Raw genomic sequence first — 25160 nt, 5'->3', positions numbered from 1 at the left:
ATGCGCTTGCTTGGCGGCTGTGACGGCTTTCAAAAACTTAATACGGCGCAGGTAAACATAGAGCAACGGGATTAAAGATGGGGGTGGGGGGTTCCTGCTGTAATGAAATAAGCGTGTGAAAGAGAGCAGCTGCTGGAGCCTTGACAGACTGCAGCTGCATAACAAGTAGAACATTTACTCTGCCCTTGTCATACCAATAAAACAACAATTCTGCTTCAATGAAACATCTTAATAGTTCAGATACAGTGGAAATGACTTGGGCTGAGCAATAATGGATTTTAAATCTTTTAAAACATTCAATGAGTTTTAGGGTTTTAACCCTTTAAATGCCAGTGTTGTTATTTGTATGTAATGTCAATTCCACAAATGCCAGTAAGAATAAATTGTTGTCCAGATAATTAATAGAGGAAACAGCTTTGGTGGTCTTGGATATGTCATAGATTAACAATGCGATCAATTGAGTGCATTAGCATTTTAATACGGTCCTTCTTGAAACATTTGTAGTCAAACGTCTACTTGAAATAAAACAATCCTGTAACAGTGATATTTGATGTCACCCTTTTCATCCAGATTTTGTCATGGTCGATTTACAATTCAGCGCTAATGAACAGACAAACAAGAAGATTTTTTTGTATGAGTAGATATTTTATCTATGTTTTTAACTACCTGTTTATAGGCATCGTTCGTAACATGAAGCACACCAAGACTGGATTTCACGTTAAATGCACTCCAACAGAACCTCATCAGTGGCGTGTGTCAATGTCATCAGTAATCTTTTTCTTTAGATGCCAGCGGTTCTTTAGTCGATGTGTGACGTAACTTAGTTCTGGATTTGCCTACCAATGAGTGTGCGTAAGTCTGTGGAATGTAGTAACAATTCATGCATGAAAGACATTTAAAAAGATTTACATTTGACTCACGCGACACAAATGCGACAGTTAAACAGCACCTTGGAGAGCTCCCAAAGTAATGACACCTGTGACCAGCAGAGGGCAGCATCTGAGTGTAAAGCGGCTAGAATTTGGACATTTACCTGTCAGCAGTTTACTTGGAAAGACTCCCAGTCTCTTTTCTAGGTTAGGAAATAAAATTGACAATTGTAAAACCACATCGCTGTCCGTTTTCCTTCCATGTTCTCTATAACTTCTCTAATTTAAAAATATTGTTGTAGCAAAATTCCTATCAGAGGTTAAATAATCGGAAAAATCTGCCAAAAAAATCAATACTTACAAATATCCTTCAATTTTTTAAGTGATATCAATAAAAAATGACATATGAATAAATCAAATGTATACTTTTAACAAATTGTTACATTACCCATTTTTTCTAACAATTAAAAACAAATCACATCATATTTAATGAAATATTTTAAAATAAGTACATACCATTCAAGTGAATTACTTTTCCTGCTTTACTGTAAAGTGGAAATTACATGGATATATTAAAAATGACTTCAATTAAACAAAGTATTGATTACAGAAGTGACATCAGTTTGACCCACCTATTTATGGAGATAAGATCACCAAAATATTGGAAACCACAACAACAAAAAGGTCACACGAGAGAAGGCAACCTCTAATATTAGTTAAAGCAAATACAGCAAAGAGGCATCTTACCATTTGTTGAAAACTGTCTTCTAAATCAAAATTTTACAGAAATATTTAAAAAAACATGCATCTGATGAGCTGTTTTGCCAGTAGATGCCTGAAATATGAGAGGGGAAAAAATATATAAAATTTTAATGTGTCAGGTGAATTACAAGAGACAGTCTTTGAATCGGTTGTGTTACTATTCCAACAAGGATGAGTGTTTTTTTTCCTTTTTATTGTGGCCAGTTGATGTACAACAACATGGAGGACAAACGAGAGGAGTGATCTTTCTCAAGCCTGTACAGTACATTTGAAACAAAAAGGAAGTGAAACTCGCACTTGTCTCACTGTTTGAGAACAGGAAAAACCAGTAAATGTTTTGAGAAACACTTAAAAGAATCGCACCTCTTTGTCCATACGTCTATGAAGAGTATATGTGGTTATTGTTTTCTTGTGCCGACTAAAAAGGCATAACATAGGTTGTTGGTGTACAATATGCACACCGGAATGGCAAATAAAAGCCTTGTGACTATGTGAAAATCACTGATTTAAAAAAAAAGTCTTCTGCGGAGGGAGTGAGCTCCATCTATCCCATTCAAAATGCCAATGGTGGGGACAGGAAAAAAACCCAGTGTTCAGTGTTTTACTTTTTTCTTCATTGATAAGCAGATGGGGAGTGAAGTGTCTCATTGGTTGTTCTTGGCTTTGGCGTGTGTGAGGATGTGCGACTTGAGGTTGGTGGACTGCGCAAACTTCTTATTGCAGCCATCAAAGGGGCACACATACGGACGGTCGCCCGTATGGATGCGCACGTGGGTGCGGAGGTTGAAGTCCAGCGAGAAGCGCTTGCCGCAGCCTTCGAAGGTGCACTGGGACACAAATGACAGACACAACCAGGGTTCCTATAGGCTACTTCAAGTTCAATTTAACACATTGAAGGCCCGTGGAAGACTCCCCCTACTTACACGACATCACAACGCAGACAATGGGGAGGTTCGAAAATGTTGGCGATGGAGCATTCATCGAGGTTATGTACTTGGATAACTTGGCATGGGACTCGAGCATCTTCATGCCCATTGGTGCACAGCTAAATTCTTGTTTTTGCAGACTATAAGAAATCCTTGAACACAGCTATCCACTGGTTTGAGTCCAAGGCAAAAGAATTGCTTTCTCAACTGATCTTTGTTCAGTTAACATTTCCCCACATCTCTAATATAGAGCGTGTTGCTATGGTTAAAGAAACAAAATAAAGAATTCCTTTGACCCAAAACATTTCATACTGCCCTATCAGCAAGAGACATAATATGTAAATCTGGACAAAAGTGTAAAGGCGTTAAATTTAGCGGGATTAAGACGATATTAAAATATATAATCCATGCAAAATCATGAATTTATATACGTATTTAAATGAGATTTTAGGCCCTGTTTAAGGAAAAAAAATATGCCGCCTCTGAACGTTCTCCATGATCAATCAATCTTTCATCCACTCGAACAGACCTTTGTCTAATGGATCCTTATATCCCCTTAACCTGGCACATTTTGTCAAACAGCCTGATAAATCCTAATTTGCCGACTTCAAGTGTATCTTTAGTCTAATAATAGTACATCCTTCATAGATGTGAATCTCATCTTTAAAGGCTCACTTGGAAGGGCTTCTCCCCTGTGTGGACGAGTTGGTGGCGCTTGAGCTTGGAGCTCTCCACGAAGGCTTTGCCGCACTCAGCGCAGACATGGACGCGGGGGCCGTGGGTGTGCAAGTGTTTCCTCATGGCCGAGTTGTCCCTGAACATCTTTGTGCAGCCCTGTTTGACGGAAACAAAATCAATTAAGTGACCACCAATGACATTTTTTTAGCTGCAGGATGGTACTCCTTCTGACAGGAACATTATGTGCTGTTAGGTGGTCACCAGGAATGAAATCAAACTTACTTTATGAGGGCACGCTATCGTCCTGGGAGCGTCGTCCTCTTTGATCTTCCTGGGTTTCATCCTATTTGTGCCAAAAAAACACATTTAGCAGATGGTTGAACTGAATAACAATACTTGGGGGTAATGAACAAGGATTTTCATGATTAATAACACCTTGTCCAAGAGGTTTCTACCTGGCAAACTCCGCTAGTTGCTTGGGGTCTGAGAGGTCAATGCCTGGAATGCCACCCGGGGGCAGCTTCTTGCCAGTCATGTATTCCGAGTAGTCGGGCGGGGAGTTCTCACCCACAATTTGCTCCTCCACGACTGACTCGTGGTCAATGTCTTCATGGTTGTCTAGAAATACATTGCAGAACTGAACCGGACACACAATGGCATGTGCCTGCAGGCATGTCTGTGAGAAAGTGATGCATTTAACCACAACACTTCAATTGTCTCATGGAAAGATTTGGATCAACATTAAACGTTTGGGAATTTTTCATGCAAAAATGTGAGAGTGGCGCTGATTGCTACAACTACAAAGCTTTAATGTTTTCAGAGCAGGAAGGAGAGCACGGTGATACCATAACATCAAATGGACACTGGAATACACCAACAGTTACTTTGCCTGTCATCCTTGTGTGTCTGACCCATCAATATAGTCAATAGTATAGGGCCTCCATTTATCTTATGATGATACTAGTGCAGCGCGTTATACCAGAGACGAATTCCTTCTGTGTTCTACATACTTGGCAATAAAGATGATTCTTATCAACCCATGCTGCATCCAACCGATTAGTATTTTCCCACTCAATGTCTACTTGGCTATTTGTTGTTGTCACTGTCTGCAATCTATTTTCATCAGGAATTACTCAATTTTATATATATTAAAATATAAAATTGTGGTTTTACATTTATTTGAACAATATGCAGACATAAAATGATCTAAATCACAACAATGACGTAGTATATTGCTTGTATTGTCTCATTCCATCACCCAACAAGAGCTGTTCAGCGAATAAATAATCAAGCGTTGCTAATGTAGTTGGAATTGCTCCATTTTTACGAATTGCCAGCCTGACCGTGAATGAACACAATTTTCAAAAAAAATATCACTACATTCATACATAGAATGACTTACTGTAAGTGCTGCATATCAATTTAGCAGTATTTTCGTGCCTTTAGTAACATATTCTAATGTTAATAGAGTGAGCATTGGCTTACTAGAAGTATGGAAATACTGCAGCGGTTGTCGAAAAATAGACGAAGTTCAGTGCTCTCAAATTTATCCTTGTGTATAAAAGACACATTTTGGCCTCAACGGAACAACCAAAACAATAAACAGAATTAAAGAAAATAACGTGTGGAAGGCATTGCTTTCGCGACACAAGACTTGGCGAATCGAGGCCTGCTACTTTCTTCGAAGCTGCTAACAGCTGTTGGAAACTAGCCATTAGCTAACAATAAGCATTTTGTCCCAGAATGGCACAAAGGGCAATTTGGTCAATTTATGGACGACTACTGGATTAATATCGGCGCGTCGATGTTTATTGGCGTTGTTGTTGAACCAAAATGTGACGTTTACTCGGGTTCGGTGGAGTACTACGAGAGCAGAGGCAACCAATGTTTGGGCACGCCGCGGTCGCCATTTTTTTCGGGGGCCGCCGCCATACTTCTCTGGACTGGGGGAATATGGCGGCGCCCAGTAACACTTAAAACATGGCTTCCCGTCAAAACAAAAACATTTAGACGAAGTTTCTGGGTCGAACCAAAACTTCTGTGCGGCTTCGCTCGCCACTTTGCGACAGGACGGAACACTCCAGGAACTAGTCGGGTGCAGCAGCAGGACAACGCCCTGGCAAAGAAGGCCTCGTGTAGCCGAGTTGTGACAGTCGTAGAGGGGGTAACAAATAAGACTTACCCGACGCCCACATCGTCACGGAGAATTCCCCCTCCAAAGTTTTTATCTGCACTTGCTTCTGTTCCCATTTCCTCGACCCTGTATCCAGGCCGCTCATATAGCTCTTTTTACCAGCTTTCTTTCCGCCCGAGCCACCGCTACCGCCTCCTCGTTTCAGCCGACCCATGGAGCTCTTCCCGGCGACAGTCACTAACGTTTGTTCGATATACTCGTCTTCCACCCCCGGGGCTGGCACCGGGATGAGAATCTGGTCCTCGAAGCCTCCGCCGCCGTCATCCGTATGCAGGTCAGAATCATCCCCGCCGACTATCTCCTCGCGTGTCTGTACTAGGATAACCTCTGGATGGTGGTGGTGGTGGTACTGGTGGTGGTGGTGGTGGAGGGACCCAGGTTCGTCGTCCAGCGGCTGGAGGGCGATCATGGGCTCGTCGTTGTCCTCGTCGTCGTCCTCGTCTCCTACCACCGTGGTCTCGATGGTCTCCACCGGGATGGTCTCCACTTCTATCTCGTGGAGCTCCACGATCTCGGCCGGCATCTCTGCGCCGTCCGACCCGATGTACAGAGTTTCTCCGGATGCCATGTCGAAGTCCTCCAGCTTGGCTGTCTCATTCACGCCACGTTTATGTACAAAATTCCGGGCTTTCGGGACCCGCCGTGCTACTTCTCACACGCCCCCCTTAGCTCCGGTTCTCACCCTGGCCGACTTCACCGCTTCTTCTTCGGCTCCAACACTCGCCACTCTTCCGTCCCGCTCCAGATCTCGTCGACGCACTGTGCCGACGCAAGGAAACACCGCGAGACCTGGATAGAGAGGCACAAGTCCCCACCCCCAATAAAAAAATCTAACACGCGATCGCATAATTCTTAAAAAATCGTATTTAATATACATGCATTGGGAACTTAATACCCAGAAATATGTTTTTTTTTGTTTATTTTGAAGGGGAGGAAAAAAGTCCGTGTTTGGTATTCTATACATTCAGGTTTCTTCTATGTGCAACCCAAATAACTCATTCACAATTTGCGTTGGTATCAAGGCAAAAAAAATAAAATACTATTGCTTTATAAAAGACAGCCACATAAAGGAAATTCAGCCTTATTGTCCAAGATGTTCACAGTTTTATTTGATTTTGTTTCAAAACAGTGCATTTCTTCTTTTTTTCTTCAACAAGGAAGCACTTTGTCATCATAAGGAGAGCAGAATCAACAATACGTTTCAGCCAATAAACGCTTTTAAAATCATTATTAACAACATGATCTCACATATTCTGGGGTGTTGTTTTTTAAGAGAATTGCAGTGACTGTTGTTGGTCAAAAGTGTCATTTTGCTATTAAAAAGGAAATGAATTCATTTAAAAATATTAATCTTAAAGTAAATTAATAAAAACGTGCAAAATTATCTTGACTATCATTCAACCATTTGTCCATTAAAGAAGTGTTTATCCTGTTGATCAGAAAAGAAATTCAATATGACTTTTCTTATGGGCTGCACGGTGATCTTGTGATTTGTATTTCTGCTGCACAATTCTGAGGTTCATAGCTCTAATCCCAGTTCTGGTTTTTCCTGTGAGTTATTATGCTATGATGATTTCCTTGCACATTCCCAAAACCTGCATGTCAGATTTGTTTCGTACTGACCACAAGCACTGCGACCAATCTAGGGTATAGTCTGCCTCTCCTAAATCAACTGAAATAAACTGTAGCTCCAGTCCCTATTGAGGATAAATGCCATAGAAAACGAATGGAGGGGTTATCTTTATTATTGTATTCCTATTATTTTAGTTGACCAACATTTTTACTGATTTATAAAATACAAATAACGAAGAATAAGATAGGAAGGGTGATGATGATTTGAAAAAAAAAGTGTAGAATAAACTCCTGGACAGCATAAAACTATTTGAATATAGAGTTTTTTTCAGGCCAAAGTTAGGGGGGAAAGAGACATGTGAAAAGAATGTACAGTCTCTTCACACATGCACACACGCATTCATGCAGGGGCACGCACGCACGCACACATGAACAGAACACACACATACAAACACGTTTACGGCTCCTTCCGTCAGGTCAATGCATGCCGTAAAAACATTGCAGCTACGGCGGCTCTTCAACACCATAATGGACGGCAGGGTTTAGGCCCAACTCCTCCATCTCCTCGGACAGGTGACATTTATGTTGTGCTCACTCGAATGAGCTCGTGTCTAAAGGCTATGTGGAATAAAAATAAATAAATAAATAAATAAATAAAAATAAGTTGTATGCGATATGCTGCCAATGTGGAGTAAATATTTTTGACTGGGTTATGTTGTTGAACGTAATTGGTAAAGATATTCACCTGTATTGGTAAAATATAAGGTAAATTAGCTCTCACCATCAATAATTTCTTCCTTCACTTTGTGCAACTCGCGGAACACTTCATCCAAGATTTCCTGAAGGAATATACACGTCAGTCTTTTGCAGGACAAAGAAAAGTTCTTTTAAATTTTAATATTCAATTGTAAAGAGAAAACATACCTGTTTCATCCTATCCATGTCTAACGCATCTACGTCGATGCCGCTCCCCGCGAGCCGAATCCTATGAGGTTGTCATTAGAGCAAATATTCAATATATTTTGGAGTGTTTCACAATCATAATAATATATATCACCTTGAAGCCATGGCTCTGTCAGCAGAGTTGGCCCTGTCCCATGGCTTTTTTGCACCATCTGTACAAAGAAGATACAGAGATTTGCATGAAATTAACAACAAAATCCATGTCTCAAATACTCTAATGAACTAAAATGCAATTATGCATCAAGATCTTTACACGGTGCTAATGCTCGCTTACCTGAGGCAACGTGACCGCCCCGAGTGCTGGGAGAAGTAGAATTTGGCTCATCCTGAGGGAAGAAATACATGTGACTTGTGTGTTTTAAGTTGCTAAACATCACAGTAACAATTCTTGTAAAATGTAAGACAATTTTTATCGGGGATGAGCCTCACACTTACACTTTGGTTGTCGTCTGACCTCTCTGACGCTGCTTTTCTTCTGGGAGCAAGAGAAGGCGTGATGTTAGGAACGTTTTGAATAAAAAAATAATGATAAAAAGCATGCAAAGTAAAATCAAAATAACGTTGTGTGAATACGATGAGACCATTTCCATGTCCGTTTATTTTGGTTCTGTATTATACTGCCCCTTGGTGGTCACAGTTCAGACTTCAAAAGCAAGCAAGCAAATAGTGATTTAAAAAGAAAACATGTGCCAAGAACATTTACATTTACATTTCAATTCTCATTAGTTTGTGTTTTATGAAATTACAATTTACTCAAAGTCCAAACTTAATGAATAAGGAGATGATATCACACCAGCATGAAACGTACAGTAAGTGGCAACTCAAACTTCAAGCATCACTACAAGGCAACTAATGCGGAAAAAAATGTATCAATAACATTTGAAAATGGCTGACCTTCGGGCCAAAAGAGCGTTCATCTCCTCCATCAATCCTCCATTACCGCCACTTGTCCGGTTGACTTCATTGTTTTTACCGTTGGCTGAACTTTGTGAGTTAGATGAGCTCTCCTCCGGCTGGTGAAAGTAAAGCGTCATTGTTAAAATCTTCATTGAAAAAGTTGAAAACGGGACATATGCCGTAGAGTAGAGAGAAAGCAAAAACAGAGAAAGACCGGCCATTTCAAAAGTTGTATACGCTCTCTAAACTGGTGATGTGTATTTGTTGGCAATTAACCAATCACATTTAAAGGACAACCGACGTCTCCGGACAAGTTGTGTCCATAATTTGTAAAATGGCTTCAAATGACTTCTACTGAGCGTATTTTACAAAGATTCCACCGCATATAGCTATATTTTCCATTTTAAGACTCGCGCTGAATATTCCGGAAGTTTGTTTTTGAGTTGGTGACGACTCCTCACCCTACGTCACTGAAGGAACGCCCCTGACACAAAAAATGACACATTGTAGCAGTCCTTCCATCACGTCGATGCATTTTGCTGTACTTTGGTCTGAAGAAGTCATGTAGGACCAAAACGAGGCAGAAGAGGGCGACAAAGCTCCATGTAAGGAATTAATCAGCCTGTGGAAACAGGCTGATTAATTCCTTACACGGCTTTGTCGCAATTTTTTGCCTTTTTTGGGTGCGACATTTCCCACCCCTGATGCCTCAAAATGACACGGAATTAATTATTTAATCGATTGCAAACATGTATGCTTTGTTCTTCAGAACTATTTGAATCATATTCATAACTGGATGAGTGACAAGAAAGCATATTCTCAGAATCTGAAGTCATTGTTTTGATTATCGATCAAGGCAAGACGTCTTGCCGTGACACCACGAACATGGGGGCGGGACCTTCTGAAACTGGCCACTTCCGGTTTCAAATTAAAGTACTTTTTAGACACTTTAAGTCATTTTTATTGGTGTTTTGCATTTGACTAAAAATATCATACTGCGTGTTTTGGGTATTTTAGATGCTATAAAACATTTTTCTGATGTCAGTTAGGAAACAAAAAAGTGACGTCGGTTGTCCTTTAAACTATTGTTATGGTGGAGTCAAAATAAAGTTCAGATGTTCTTGCTGGCCTTCCTTGACCTGTTCCCCTTTGGAGTTAATTTCTCTTGGTCCCATAAAAAAATAACAGAAGAATGTCGACTTTTATATCTATGCAGTTTAATTAACTCATTCACTGCCAGACATGTGCAAAAAATGTGTCCATTCCAGTGCCAGGGTTTTTGTCATTGTCACTTGAATTCCAGGACCCACAGAATAATGAGTTTTAGAACTACATAAATATTCAATGCAGCATAATAAACCTTAGACTCTCTTCTTTCATCAGAAAAGAACGACTTAATTCCTAAATTATATGGGTCTGGAGTTACATGAATTTGAAATGAGGGTGGCAGTCCAAAATACAATGTAATACATAGATATTGGTTTATATAGCGCTTTAACAACAGTTGTTGCTGGAACAAAGCGCTAACATGGAAAAAAGGGAAATAATGCCCCCTTGTGGAAAGGAAAAAAAAACATTGCTAGAGGCCATGGCCAGCGCTTTATCGGGACCCAAGCAAGAAAAAACAAATTCTGGAATGGTGCTCTACGTCATATTTTCCATTCCTGAATAAATTTGTAAATGGCAGTGAATGAGTTAATGGTAAAAATGTAATGATATAAGGAAACAATAGTAATCAATTTTAAATCATTAATATTGGCGGGCCTCACTCTTTGTACCCGCCGCAGTTTGGCACCCGCAATCATGGCAGCGAGCCCTGTCTGGGCTTGTGGCTCCTCCCCGATAAAGGCCAGTGGGGGAGGCAGCGGCGGAGGCGAGGCTCCGGCAGAGGGTGGCGGAGGTCCAGGAGGTGGTGGTGGAGGTGGAGGCCCCGCTGCCAAGCATGCAGGAGGAGGTACGACCGGCGGCGCCACCGACAGCACTGCGGGGTGGCCTTGGAAAGGAGAACCTAAATAAAAGCAAGTAGGAATTCCAAAACTGCCATTTTGGTCTAATATGACATCACTGTGTGACATCACAACCTGAGTTGGAGGAGCGTCGTTCCCGCTCCATATGGGCCTGTATCTGCTGCTGCTGCTGCTCCATCATCTGCCTGCAGGAATTCAAGAATTGAAAATTTATCAAGATAATTGTCCAATTTTAATAGAATGAGACGGAGTATAATAATAATAATACATTTAATTTCTAAGCGCCTTCCAAAACTCTGAAGGACACTTTACAGTCACAGGATAAGTCATAACAATAAAAAAAAAAAATCACCTTGCTCTCTGGGCTTCCACTTCTTCTGAGCTTGGTCCATTTTGGACTTGTCGCTGCACAGCTGGACCTGCATAAGAAAGGACGAGTGAGAAAGCAGCTATGATGAAATGGAGGAGAAACATCTCAAAGTAGCAATATAATCAGAATCAGAATCAGAATAATCTTTATTGGATAAGTACAGTAAAGTCTCGTTATATCGATATCGGATATATCGATAGTCCCGGTTATATCGATACTATTTCTATGCACGCACAGAGAAAATTACATGCAAACAGGGTCGGATATATCGATAGTCCCGGTTATATCGATATTTTTCGGACTCCCTTGAATATCGATATAACGAGACTTTACTGTATGTAGAATACATAAGAAATTTGTCTCCGGTAGAACACTGCACTGGTATCATAAAAAAATGCAAAGAGACACAATACAGTTCGATTTGGGTTACTGATTAGAGAGTTAATGGCTTGGGGGAAGAAGCTGTTTAAATGTCTGCTGGATTTTGTGCGCATGCATCGGAAGCGCCTGGCTGAGTGGAGTAGCTGGAAAAGGTGGTGGGTGGGGTGCGGAGGGTCCAGTAGGATAAAGTCAATTCGGCATAAAACTAAAACCACTTAACCACACCAAAGTAAACATTCACTTTCAATCTAGCTTCATGCAACTCATGTAGATGGAAAAATTGGGCCAAAACACTCCTATTGTAATCTAATTGTCCCATTGAAATGAACAGAAATCCCATTGTCAATTGATCAAACAATAAAAGACACCAAACGACATATACAAAAGTACACCTACATGACATGCCGAAGAAGACGAAGCGACCGTAACAGACACACAAGCACTGACACAGCCACTCGCTGCTGCCTACCATTGCTAGACTTTGCCTGCCCTTCCACCTCCTCCACCATCATCGCCTCACTTTAAGCCCCTCCCTCACTTACTAGTGACAGATCATCTGTCATGTAACGCAAACCTCCAAGGCGGCAGAAGCGCAGCGAGCGCAGAGTCTAGTTTCCATTATCATCGACGCCATGAGTTCGGAGGAGATGCAGGGGGCTACTTCATTTTTCGATTCTGAACCCCAATAAAACCGAGGTTGTTTATTTATTTTTTGTTTGTTTTTTACTTCAATATGGTGCCACAAGAGTGGTTGCCTTTACAGCAGATATGTATTTTGTTTGTTTGTTTTCTGCTGTGAAATGTAAATTTCTCCACTGTGAGACAAATAAAGGCTAATCTAATCTAATCTAATCTAATCTAATCTAATCTAATCTAATCTAATCTAATCTATATTATTTTTTTTGGCATAAATCACATTTCTTCATTTGTTCAACTGACAAGCGGGTTCATTGTAGTCAGAGTAATGCCCAGCCAGACTGATTCCGCCCTCTTTTTTTTATTTAATTTTTTTTATGAGACAAGACGATTCTGGGCCTATGGGTATATTTATTTCGAGAGAGGGGAAAGACAAAAAAAACTATTATTTTCAGATGCTTGCCTCCTAGGACACATTTTTACAAATGGCTTCAAATGTTCACTAGTGGAGGGGGAAGAGTGAAGTAAATAGCTCAGGTGGGAATAGTATTACCCAATAATTGTTGCATTCATTTCGCATTAAAATAAATTGAGTTTGAACAGTGGTACTATTGAGAATAGTATTTAGACTATTTAGAATAATTATTTAGAATAGTGCGACAGCTTCATGTTTGCTTTCAACATTTAGCTTGTAGCAAATGTGCATATTTCACCATGATGTCCCTGATCCACTGGTGAAAGGAGGCGTTGATCCTCTCCTCTTTTATTGAAAACTGCTTCATACAACAAAGAGGGTGCATAAAGTGATTAAGATTGAATGGCTGTCTGTGTCTTTTGTGTTGTTTCACATTATTTGTTAGTTTGTTAATGTTGTTTTGACTTCAAGATGGAGCCCCGTGAATGTAATTCGTTTTTCCACGTCTTCCTTTCCTTTCCTCTTACTTTCATCACTTTGCTGCTGTGAAATATAAATGTCTCCACTGCTGGACTAATAAAGGCTAATCCAATCTAATCCAATACGACAAAACACCATTTGTTGTTGACCCACCTCCATCCTGGGCACTGAGCACGCTAAGGGCGAATAGCATAGCGTTGGAAAAGGTGGTGGCCTCCTCCTTACTGGCAAAATTGAGACCGTACACCTGCCGCGCGTCCCTCCACTGGTGGAAGGTTGGCGTGGCTTGGTTATATTTCAATCCCTTTACGATGGAGTAGTTAATGACCACCTGCACACATGTGAGGAGTGTGTAAATGGGAGGCAATGGACATTCTCAATTTTATCATCTTACATTATGTGTATACAGAATGTGAATGGATCCCCAGTTGGTCACGTTATGCATAACATTTACATGGCCTTGATAGGTGAAAAGGTTCTCTGTGTGCATCGATGGACAGACGGATGACGCGTGACACACCTGCTGATCTTGCAGCTTGACACCCACCACCCTGAAGGTATTGCAGGGGGTGTTGTGGTAGATGTTGATGCGGCTAAAGCCCTGCTGGCCCGGCTTAATGGGGACCCATTTCTTGCTGGTGTCGTCGTAGACCATGACGGAGGCCCTCGCTTGGCAGATGCTCTGCTCACTGGTGGGCGGGTGGGGTGAGGGTTGGGTGGAAGAAAAAAACAAACCAATTAGGAGATAGGATGAAATGTGCAACCTTGGACAATTCTTCTTGCGCATTAACGTCACACTGCTGCTTTGCACCTGAAGAGGAAGCTCAGAGTTAACCACAAGCTGTTTTTTTCCCAGCCTGCACAGTGTGTAGTTTTCATTTAATGAGCAAAAAACATCAACCATTCAGCAACTTTTAGAGGCAGTAGGTGGTCGGCGTCTACTCCCAGCTTCCTGTGTTTGTGCCACAATCCGCTAATTAGCTCCTGGTTACAAGACAAAATGAGCTATCGAGCACATTAAGTGAAGTAGTAAATAAATGGGGGAATACTATGAACTGGTCAACAACTGTTTGCTGGACATATACCGCAATAAATAAATAAATACAATGTATTCAGAATCACATTCATACCCAGTGGCAGGGTTCATGTCAACCCTAGGCCTTCAGTAGTGCTACGTCTGAATCAATCCACAGTTGCGAGTGTGGTGTGATTTACTATACGTCCACGAGAGGATGCCGGTAGCCAGGAAATAACCTGTGACTTGAAGAAACTGAAGAAATACTGTTATTAAACTGTTCGCATTTTACTATGAACGTGTGGATTCATGACAACATCATAAATATACATGCAATATTGTTTGCTATTTTTGCTAGCTTTGAAGCTGTCCAACCTTTCTTATTGATGTCCATCTATTCTTGAAAAGTTTGCCTTGAAAATGGCTTTAACATACTGCAACCAAATCTATTTCTTCTCCTCCTTCAGCCATTGAGGGTTCACAAAACCGCTATTAAATCGACACAACAATATATTTATTTATGCAACTCATTACAGACACAGTGTGCTAGCCCTGACCAGTATGCTCGTATCACTAGCGGCTAGTGATACTATGATTGGCTAGTAAATCATGTTACTAGTCAATCATGAAAACTGACATTTCCAGCACCTTCCAGGAGCCCTTGGGTTGCCAACTCGAACTCTGATTGGTTAAAGCAACACTTTCATCGACATTGATTTGCATGCTCCAGAGCCTGCAAAACTGATTATAAAAGCATCCAGGTAGATATCTCACCTTGGTAACAAATGATGGCTGAAATGTGATTGGTTAAAAGCACAACAAGGGAAAAGTAATGAAAGGAAGCTTAAAGACAATTTGGAATTATTTTATTAAAAAACATGGACAGATTCAGATATTTTTAGGTCAGCAGAGAAGGCCTTGCACCACTGTTCATACCGAAGGAGTCCATTTTAACCCCAGACCTCAGACCTGTGAGTCGGATGTACTTCCTGAGTGTGCTGAGCATCATAATAAAAATCCTTGCACTATGGTTACCCTCTCTCACTTTTAAACTACCTTCCCTTCTTCTCTTTTCTGACACAGCTTTTTTGTGTTCGCCTCAAGGGTTGATGGTCTAATTTTAGCTTTGCAGAGGGCAAGACACAGATGGGACATCTTCTTCTCCTTTTTCTCCTGGTTCATCTAATTTGCAAGTCAAAACTGTGTTCACTTCTCGTTGTCTGTTTTTGTTCCCCGCCTCCAACGTAATTCCATTTAATGAAGTCATTCCACTTGCACGTGTGGCTTTTGTCAGGGGAACACATGGTATAGGTGTGTGCGTGTGTTAACTGTATGTGTGATTACAGGAAAGGGAAAGTGGGGCGACCAAGAATGCCACAGTGGGTAGAGACAAGCAGTCAGATGGACAATGCAGCCAGACACAACACTGGAGGCCACACACATTGTCTCATTAAGAGCATCAGCAGATGCTGAAAAAACCACTGAATGCATTTGGTTTAAACAATTAGCGTAATAAAAGGATGAAAGGGCATGTAGTGAGGGAACTGATGTCAATGCACAGTTTATTCATCCTTTTTTGATTTAATGGATTGAGGTGACATCTGTATTGCATATAACAATATATGTCACAGTGGTATGATAGCTGCATTACATCACATAGAGAGCCAATTCTAATATTTTGCTGACCTTCTCTGTGAATAAAAGTCATGTTATTAATAAATCCACAATTCTTCTTGCATGAGTGCTTTGTTGAGATTCTGTCAGAATTCACTGCGGCAGCCTGGGTGACATTTAAAGTGTGTGCCTGTTTGTGACTTATTCATGTCTCGTGGAGAAACTATTCATATTTGATCCAAGCTGCACGATTGCTCTGCTAGTGTGCATGTGTGTGTGTGTGTGTGTGTGTGTGTGTGTGTGTGTGTGTGTGTGTGTGTGTGTGTGTGTGTGTGTGTGTGTGTGTGTGTTTCCGTTTCCTCCCCGCCTTCTTTGCCTCTCTTTTAGCACAGGCGCCTCATTTATTCATGCTGCTTTCAATGCCACCGGGACTCTCCATCGCCATTTTATGCCAGTCGCGACGAAGCTTCGCTTAAAGTTTAACTGAGTTGACAACTTAAATAAAATAAAACAAACTTCTAGTGTTTTTGTGCGGGGAGGGAGGGAGATATAACCTCGCATACAAAATGATGTGTAATATAGCTTGTCAAAACAAACATGCAGTTGAGAAGAGACTCACAAAAATTAATGTTCTTTTGGGGTGTGTTTTTTGGGATGTCCTTAGTTGTTTTGGTTTAATAATGCTTGCAAAAATAATGTAAAGCACATTGAGCTCGGTTGCATATGAAATGTGCTCTATCAATAAATATCCCTTTGTAAGGAAAAAAGACAAATCAAACTAATAATTTTTTTTTCTTCACTTTAACTCATTCATTGCTATTCCCAAATGTATTCGTGAATTGTAAAGCATGAACAGAATGACGTGGAGTACCATTCCCGAATTAGTTCGGGTTTTGTTTTTTCTTGCGGGGGGGATAAAGGGCTGGTCAGACCTCTGGCAATGTTTTTTTTCCATTCCACGAGGGGGCAGCATTTGTCTTTCTGTGGGTCCTGGAATTTGAGTTAAAATGACAAAAACCCTGGCACTGGAGTGCATATATTTTTGCACTTCGTCTGGCAGTGAATGAGTTAACTTCCAAGCTTATAAAATTAGGTCTTATCATACTATGATTCATAGTTTCAATAATCACACTTTTAATTTACTCATATTTCAGCTGCGCCTGGCACTTTTGTCATGGTTTGACATGATCCACAGAGTCCATTAAGACTTTGATCAATTAAACATATATTAATGTGTGTGGTCTTATTTTTCTTCATCTCTGTGTACACTACAGTTTGTGATTCTCACATAGTCGATCACAGTATCGCTAAAGAATGAGCTCACAGAAGGTGTCTTTGTGGTCATCGGCAGCTGTTTGGTGGTAATGTCCACGTCCTTAAAACAGTCTACAAACTGTTTTGCGTGTTTGTCGTCCACAAATACAGTAAAATGTGTGTGTGTGAGTGTATCAGCTTCATGGTACTATGCAAGTTGCATGAAACAAAGGAAATGACAGTTTTAACCATGTTTGTGATTGAAATGCACTTCGAATAACATCTTTCTGTAATGGAATAAATCTAATAAGTTAACCTCTATCGCTTGCATAAAAGCAAATGGCATAACACAAACATAGTTAATAGTTGAGTGTTACTGCCGATTGATTGGATATGCTAAACACACACAGTATAATTGTGCATGTGTGACAACAATGAATATGTCTACTAATTCTGAAACAGAAGGCAGATCCTGTTTATGTTTCCCACAGTGGAAAAAAAATCTGCACGCAGGAGATTTCGAAAAGGGAGTGGATAAGTCATCATAAAGCTCATTTGGCCAGTTGGAGCATTGACAACAGTTTTAATGCTAATTCACGTAATGCTTTTTTTAAGGCTCTGGAATTTGGTTGCACGTCCGGTGCTGATGGTAACAATTGTGGAAAAAACGAAACCCCATTGTGCTTATATTTTCAAACACAGTCTGCACATGCTACTTGACATTTTAAGGGAGCCCCCTCAGATTAAACACACATAAACACACACACACACACACACACACACTGATTATACTGTTACAAGCATGCACGAGTAGGCTAATCTGTTGGCATGACAACAGCCATAAAATACTGGCTCTGGCCTACAAAATATGGCTGCCTAGTTGAGACGAAAAGATGAATGAGCAGTAGTGAGATATAAATAAACAAATGTATTGGTGAAGGAGGAAAAAACGCATGGCAGTCTACTCATTAATGGAGCGAGTAATAACATGCCACATCCTGTCTGATCCTCGCATAATGATCATACTCAAATGTCGCATGATAACGCTTTCAGTGTGATATACAGTATGAAGATGTATCTGTAATAAAACCCACTGAAGTGGATTATGTCTCGCCAGTGTCTCCATTTAGAGCTTAAGGACATTTAATTTTTTCTGCTGACATGACCTTCAAGTCCCCTTCAGGGTTTTTGTCCATGCAGCCCAAAGCTTTGTGAATATTTCTCAACATGACCACTTTCAACTCTGCTGCATATATACACACGTGCTTGATAATGCCCCCATAAAAGCATCTCATTAAACTTTCACATCGACCTCCTACCTCCCCCTCCTCACGCTGCTATTGCTGTTACTGCTTTACATCTCTCAGCATCAGCAACCAGGAAACTCTTAAATGCTTTATGGGAATACATGCAGCGAAAAGAAGCCACCATCAACCGATGCTAAAGCCCTTCTCACAAAGAGATACCGTGAAAAAAATTGCCATCACAAAGAAAGGCCTTAATTTATTTGACGGTGCCTTTTATAAAGCAAAACCAAGCCACCAAGTCACAATTAGATGGCATCAGGTTTTGACTGGAAGAACTGGCAACTCAAAAAGGAGAAAGAAATGGGTTTGTGTATTAACCTTCACAATCGCTCATGTAGAATTTTCTTCATGGAGCTCATTTGCCAAACATTGATATGGCGAACCTTTTTGATCCTATTATTTCATATGGGCAACATGGCCAGTTGATATGGGGGTTGCTTGGTATGGCGATCACGATATAGTGAAGAATCACGGCCCTGTAAACCTGTTCCAACCGTGGGGCACTGCTGCCAAAGAAAAAAAAGCTTCTTAGCCAAGCTGAGTCCCTTAAAGCTGCATTAATCGGAGCTGTTAGAGGAGTCGCGGTCAAATGTATCACAATCTGTGAAGCCAGGACAAGTGCTGGTTTAGGGTGTTTAGTTGTATACCCCGCATACTGCCCGAAGGCAGCTGGGATAGACTCCAGCATGTGTCCGTGACCGTTGTGAGATTTTTACATCATACATATATTGAAGTCACTTGTATCTCAAGGCACCACTGTACTAAATTCATGCAACATCTCCTGTTATGCTAAAGGAGAGCTGCTTCAACTTCCAGACATTTGTTGAATGCCAGAAGACCAGTAAAACACAAACACAATGAGTACCCTGACACGGCATCTGTCAGCTGGAGCTCACACACCAATGTCACATCCAATCACACGAGGCCCTGCATGTTGCAAATACTGTACATAAAAACACAAGTACGCTATTTTTGAGATATGTCGGACGCATTTCAGTGTGATTAAAAAAAATAGTATGAAATAAAAAAGAAAAATGTAAATGAAATCTATATTCTCAAGTAGTCCCCGCAATCAGCTGTGGTTCGCTGGAAGCAGATTCTGCACATTTATGCAGTAGATAGCGAGCTAGATAGCTAGCTAGATAGCGAGATAGCTATCTGGCTGGCTGGCTCTATGTATGTATGTATGTATGTATGTATGTATGTATGTATGTATGTATGTATGTATGTATGTATGTATGTATGTATGTATGTATGTATGTATGTATGGATGGATGGATGGATGGATGGATGGATGAATGGATGGAAGAATAGATTGAAGAATAGATGGATAGATGGATGGAAGCATGGAAGGAAGGATGGAAGAATAGATGGATGGATGGAAGGAAGGAAGGAAGGAAGGAAGGAAGGAAGGACGGAAGGAAGGAAGGAAGGAAGGAAGGAAGGAAGGAAGGAAGGAAGGAAGGAAGGAAGGAAGGAAGGGAGGAGGGATGGATGGAAGGCTGGATGGACGGCCGGAGAGAGAGAGAGAGGGATAGAGCGATAGACAGACAGACAGACGGGGAGGCAGGCAGACATACAGATAGATAGATAGATAGATAGATAGATAGATAGATAGATAGATAGATAGATAGATAGATAGATAGATAGATAGATAGATAGATAGATAGATAGATAGATAGATAGACAGACAGACAGACAGACAGACAGACAGATAGATAGATAGATAGATAGATAGATAGATAGATAGATAGATAGATAGATAGATAGATAGATAGATAGATAGATAGATAGATAGATAGATAGATAGATAGATAAATAGATAGATAGATAAAAACATGTGAGACTTATTTTTACCCACAATTCTACAAGTCAACTGCAGCAACAGCGACCATATGTGAACTGGTTAGGTTTGGCGCCTCAGGCAGAGACGAGGGCAGCCTGTGGATGCAACACAGGAACACCAATGCCGGCATGGAGAACAAAGGATACGAGCAGGGAGGCGCCTGAAAAAAACAACCTCCGTTTGTGACCGGACTGAGGCTCTGTCAGCACCCCCCATTGATGCACTGTCGCCAGGCTTGATGAGCCTTCACTGGCCATCTATGCTGCTCCCAGGGGCCAAATACACGAGCATGCATCCTCACCTCCTCCTGCCCCCCTCTATCAGTAAGGCCACAGTTGCCGCTGAGGCAGAGCTGCACTCCCAGAGATAGAATTACTTCCTTTAAACATTTTCTGTGTAAATTCACTACCTGATTTTGAACTCGCTGAGCTGCTGTTGTGCCCCCGGCTCGGCACAGTAGATCTGCGGGAAGTAGAAACGATGCGACTGCAGATTGATGTCCATGTCGGCGGAAAAAGAAACGCCAAATCGGCGCTTTAGAGTCTCCTTTTTTTATGATTGGTCCAGGCTTCCGTAGAAGACGTCAGAGTTCAAGAGGCGACATAGCACCTGAAATGCTAGGAAGGCATCATCCGCCTCTATCGCTAAAAGAAAGGCCCACTAACCTATATCCCAACTCCTTGAATGAGCAAGATGACTCAACAAAACAAGGATGACAATGCCACCGCAGGAAATAAATGGAAAAGCCAGATTCCAGTTAGCACCAAGATCCGGATGAGAGCGAGCGAGGATGCTGGGTATAAAGAGAAAAAAGAGAGACTGCGATAGAGAGAGATTCCTGGTGCTTTGAGGCGTTGCCCTCGCTCTGCCTCTCCTCTCGGTGTCTCATTGGATTACCTACTCTCTCTCTATCCATCTCTCACTCCATTACTCCCCTCCCAGCTGTGTTGAGAGCTGGTCCTGCCAGCCCTCCCTTCCTCTTTTCCCCTTTCCCCCTCCATCGCCCTCATCCACCTCCCCCTACCATCTGCTGGATTGGGCAAGCGTAAAACCACGTGGAGAGCGAGAGAGAGAGACAGAGAGAGAGAGAGAGAGAGAGAGAGAGAGAGAGAGAGAGAGAGAGAGAGAGAGGAGAGAGAGAGAATTTAATTCATCTGATGGCTCACATCTCAGGACAAACACACGCACACACACACGCACGCACACACACACATTCATTAACAGTACTGCGACGAAGGTCAAGAGAGTCTGACAGTGATGCACTGCGGGTAGTGGTTGTAAATAGAAACACAACATGGAAAGAACAGAAGCTTGACACGTTTTCAATCAGTTCCTAAAATCGGCGGCCAGGTGTCAGACTCCCAACAGGGCTAATGAATGTTATCATGTAAATAAAGACGGACATTTTGTTAAACATTTAAATAACTAAATCATTGTGTTATAGAATTTTGATCAATTCATATACTGTATCTTTTTTTGTGTATAAGGCGCACCCAAAAGCCTTCATTTTCTTCAAAAGATGAACCCACGCCTTATACGCAGGTGTGCCTTATATGTGAAGTAATATTGAGCCACAACAGGTCTCACAACTAATATCAGCAGCCACGACTTAATTTCCCTCTGTCAAAGAAGCCGTGATTAACCCCAGCCTCTACTGTAGCGCTTTATAGTCCGGTGTGCCTTATATGTGTAAAATGTTTTAAAATACACTATTTATTGGGGGTGCGCCTTATACTCCGGTGCGCCAATCCACCAGAAATTACAGTAATCTGAAATGCATTTTTAATTATTCAATTATAATTTTTACCCCATAATCAAAATGTTTTACTCCAATTCTCATTCCTACCACCAATAACCTTACACTTGCCTGGTACCGTCTTTAGTTGAATAGTATTAAATAAGAGCACCCAACATTTGCTGGGTCAGACACTTCATCATTCCAGACTTCCAGTCATCCAACCTTTGAACCTTTAATATTGATGCACTTTCATCTTCTGCAGATGCATGCAGATTATAAATGATGTTCAGATAAAAAAAAATATATAATCTCTGTAGCAATCATGGTTTGGAAACAATAAATCCCTGCCATATTTACACTGCGCGCTCTCTTTCTAGGACACGACTCTCTGGCTTCGTCCTGCTGCATTTGGCCAGTGGGATTCTTTAATTGATCAGCTGACATTACTTTACTGTGCAACGATGGACATGCAGCTATGTGCTAGTATGTCGGACAAAAAACACAGTAGAGTATTAAAAAAAAACAGGTTCATGTTACTTTGTCATTGCTTGTGTGCAAATAGATTTTCTGCCTCATGGCTTGGAGCTCGGCTGAAGTTGGGCCATTATCAAGTGATCGTCAAACTACATGAAAACTATCATGTCAACACTTATATGCTGCAGTTTTGGGATAGATTAGCATTAGCATTAATGTCTGACAACTAGGACATACAGAGATGATTTGGAACGTGGCAGAAAACCGGAGTAACCACCCGGTGAAAACCCACATAGGCATGGGGAGAACATGTAAACTCCACACAGTCTGGAATAAAACCCGGGACCACTGCACTGTGAGGCTGAAGTGGTAACCAGTTGTCCAACGAGCGATAATGAGATTTGGCAATTTTTTTCTAAAATCACCTACCTGCATCATTTAATTTAACCTTATATGGTATTGGTTTTGTCATGTGGCCACAGAAAATCCAGAAATCCTTTTCCACCCACACAGTCATGTGCACCTGCAGGCCAAGAGCGATGTGAGAAGAGATGAATGAGCTGTGAACAACACGTACACATACACACGCACGCGCACGCGCACGCGCACGCACACGCACACGCACGCACACACACACACACACACACACACACACACACACACACACACACACACACACACACACACACACACACACACACACACACACACGCACACACACACACACACACACATATGCACAAATGGGAGCTGGCAGTTGAGATGAAAAAAAAGGGCGCAAGGGAGAGCTACTTTTTATTTAAAACACACACACACAGAATAGAGTCACTAACCGCTCCACTTTCACTGCAAATGAGTCACCCAGAATGCACAAGGCGTCACATCACATGATCTTACACCTGACACTGAATATTTCCCGGACATATGCAGTCAAGTTAAGGTTGTCACAATGCATTAATTAGCATTATTGTTAAAAATGTCACTGATCTGACTCACCGTGGATGCTGCTGCACGCAAGCAGCCGACATACGCTACTCACTGCATTATAAAACTATTAATTTTTCAAACAATGTTTTTAAAATATGTTATAGGTACAAATACAAAATAAAAGTATTTTGGTAGACACTCCCCTGATATTATTTGCAGGGAAGTAACACTTTTCCAAAACCTCTCAGCCCTTGTCCCACATTTAACCGGCAAATGGCTACAATTATTATTATTCATATGGGTCACAATGGATGCCATCAATACACATCACGCAGAGCGGGTGACATTCGGTCCCATTGATCGATCCTGCTATTGGAGAGCACGAGCGTGCTGGGCTTGGGTCAAAATGAGGATGCTGGACAAGTAACCAGAGTGTTACTGGGTAATGGGTAATGGGTAATTCTTAACCCATTAAAGAGTATAAACAGTCAAGATAACAAATATATCAACAAGGACAGCTGGGGAAATCCTGTCACACATTTGACAATGTGTTGTTGTGCATTAGGTCTCAGTTCGCCACAATCTTAACATCAAATTCATGTTTGATGCAAGATAGTACTGTTAAATTGTCGCACAGAAGACAAAATAGGTGGGGAGAAAATTTTATAAAGTCACTTAAGAAGACGACAGTGAGACCCCACACTTGCTTTTTCAACAATACAATACAATACATATTGGTTTATGACAATATGTTATTCATGGAATGAACGTGACAATTACAATAAAAGCCCATTTTATTTTTCAAATGTGCTAAATTGGCAGCATGCAGGAGTTTGAATATCCCTGCCTAACCGGAAATGGAAATACATTTGAAATTTTGGAGGATTGTGCGCATGCTCAACACACACCCACGGAAACTGTCAGCAAACACATGCAACCTGCTAATCACATTTATTGCATTTTATTTTAGAGGCAGCTTTCAGTGTAATTAGAACGTCTTTAGCCTTTTTCCAAATACGTAAAAACAGCAAGAATGTCTTCTTACCTCATTTTAGCTCTCCGAGTTTCTGTCAATCATCCAGCGCCTTTGTGCTGTTGAAAACGGCGTTGCTAGCGCCTCCTGCTGCTATTTTAATGTACAAATGTTAGCTTACTCAAACAAGAGTGGGGGGGGACTTTCGTGGGAAGGCGGCAAGGTAGAAGAAACACAACACGAATGGCCACCTTTTCTGGTCGATTGTGCGTGTGTTTGGATAAGTAGCTGTGGTGCAGTTTCACAGCTGCAAGCCGCTGTCCCATAGCATCGAAGCCGGGCAGACAAGAACTGCATGGCGGTCCAGGGATGCCATTTTCCCACCGAGCTCAGTGGTGAGATTCACTCCCCTCTTGTGGCCATTACATGAACTGCGACAGCCTTTTTGAAAGAATAATCATAATACAATACGTACGTACATTTCATTTATAATCACCTTTCAAAACTCTCAAGGGCACTTTACTGTGAAATGGTCATCTCTTTACATTCGTTTCATCATATAAAAAGATGTACATTTTGCTTCTGAAGTTTATTTGTGTAAGCAGGTTATGGTTTTGTGTACTTTTGGCAGATGGGTAGATGGATGTTTTTATTTGATATTCATGTTTTTTCTTGAAAAATACATACAAGTTGCATTATGACTGGATTCAATACAAGGAATTCTGATCATGCGTGGGTGGGTTTCTTTTTATGACCACATGAGGGAGGTAAAGGTGTTTTCTAGTTTTTGAATTGAAACTTGTCATCTATGGCGAGAAGCGCGTCTTTGTATGCAACTAAACCAACGATGCACTTGATTATTTATTTTTTTTAATTATTAACGTGTTTTCAAGCCCGTTTTT

At 41.2% G+C, this 25160-nt stretch overlaps 2 protein-coding genes across 6 annotated transcripts; both read right to left on the bottom strand.

The window, feature by feature from the left end:
• Positions 1 to 457: 457 nt before the first annotated feature.
• Positions 458 to 6081, bottom strand: yy1b (YY1 transcription factor b). Of its 2 annotated transcripts, none has more exons than XM_089021455.1 (5): positions 5418 to 6081; positions 3691 to 3853; positions 3518 to 3578; positions 3233 to 3391; positions 458 to 2458 (listed from the first exon to the last, which is right to left on the bottom strand). In XM_089021455.1, the coding sequence occupies exons 1-5, from the start codon at positions 5995 to 5997 to the stop codon at positions 2276 to 2278; spliced, it is 1146 nt and encodes a 381-aa protein (XP_088877581.1). In that variant the 5' UTR covers positions 5998 to 6081; the 3' UTR covers positions 458 to 2275. The 2 variants fall into 2 exon arrangements, with proteins under 2 accessions (XP_088877581.1, XP_088877582.1); XM_089021456.1 differs by having other exon boundaries at positions 3691 to 3841.
• evlb (Enah/Vasp-like b) lies at positions 6082 to 24569 on the bottom strand. 4 transcript variants are annotated; one of them, XM_089021453.1, is made up of 13 exons: positions 24331 to 24569; positions 13631 to 13799; positions 13264 to 13441; positions 11181 to 11247; positions 10943 to 11013; positions 10631 to 10869; positions 8859 to 8977; positions 8400 to 8439; positions 8239 to 8290; positions 8059 to 8116; positions 7926 to 7986; positions 7783 to 7840; positions 6082 to 6218 (listed from the first exon to the last, which is right to left on the bottom strand). In XM_089021453.1, the coding sequence occupies exons 1-13, from the start codon at positions 24333 to 24335 to the stop codon at positions 6082 to 6084; spliced, it is 1254 nt and encodes a 417-aa protein (XP_088877579.1). In that variant the 5' UTR covers positions 24336 to 24569. The 4 variants fall into 4 exon arrangements, with proteins under 4 accessions (XP_088877579.1, XP_088877577.1, XP_088877578.1 ...); XM_089021451.1 differs by lacking the exon at positions 24331 to 24569 and adding an exon at positions 20556 to 21021; XM_089021452.1 differs by lacking the exon at positions 24331 to 24569 and adding an exon at positions 20556 to 21021 and having other exon boundaries at positions 8400 to 8436.
• Between the last annotated feature and the right edge of the window lie 591 nt (positions 24570 to 25160).

Source organism: Hippocampus bargibanti, linkage group LG19, assembly GCF_051943395.1.
Source record: "Hippocampus bargibanti isolate YZ-2025 linkage group LG19, ASM5194339v1, whole genome shotgun sequence".
Lineage (NCBI taxonomy): Eukaryota > Metazoa > Chordata > Actinopteri > Syngnathiformes > Syngnathidae > Hippocampus > Hippocampus bargibanti.
Note: the sequence above shows the minus strand (reverse complement) of the source record. Positions and strands in the feature narration are given on the sequence as shown.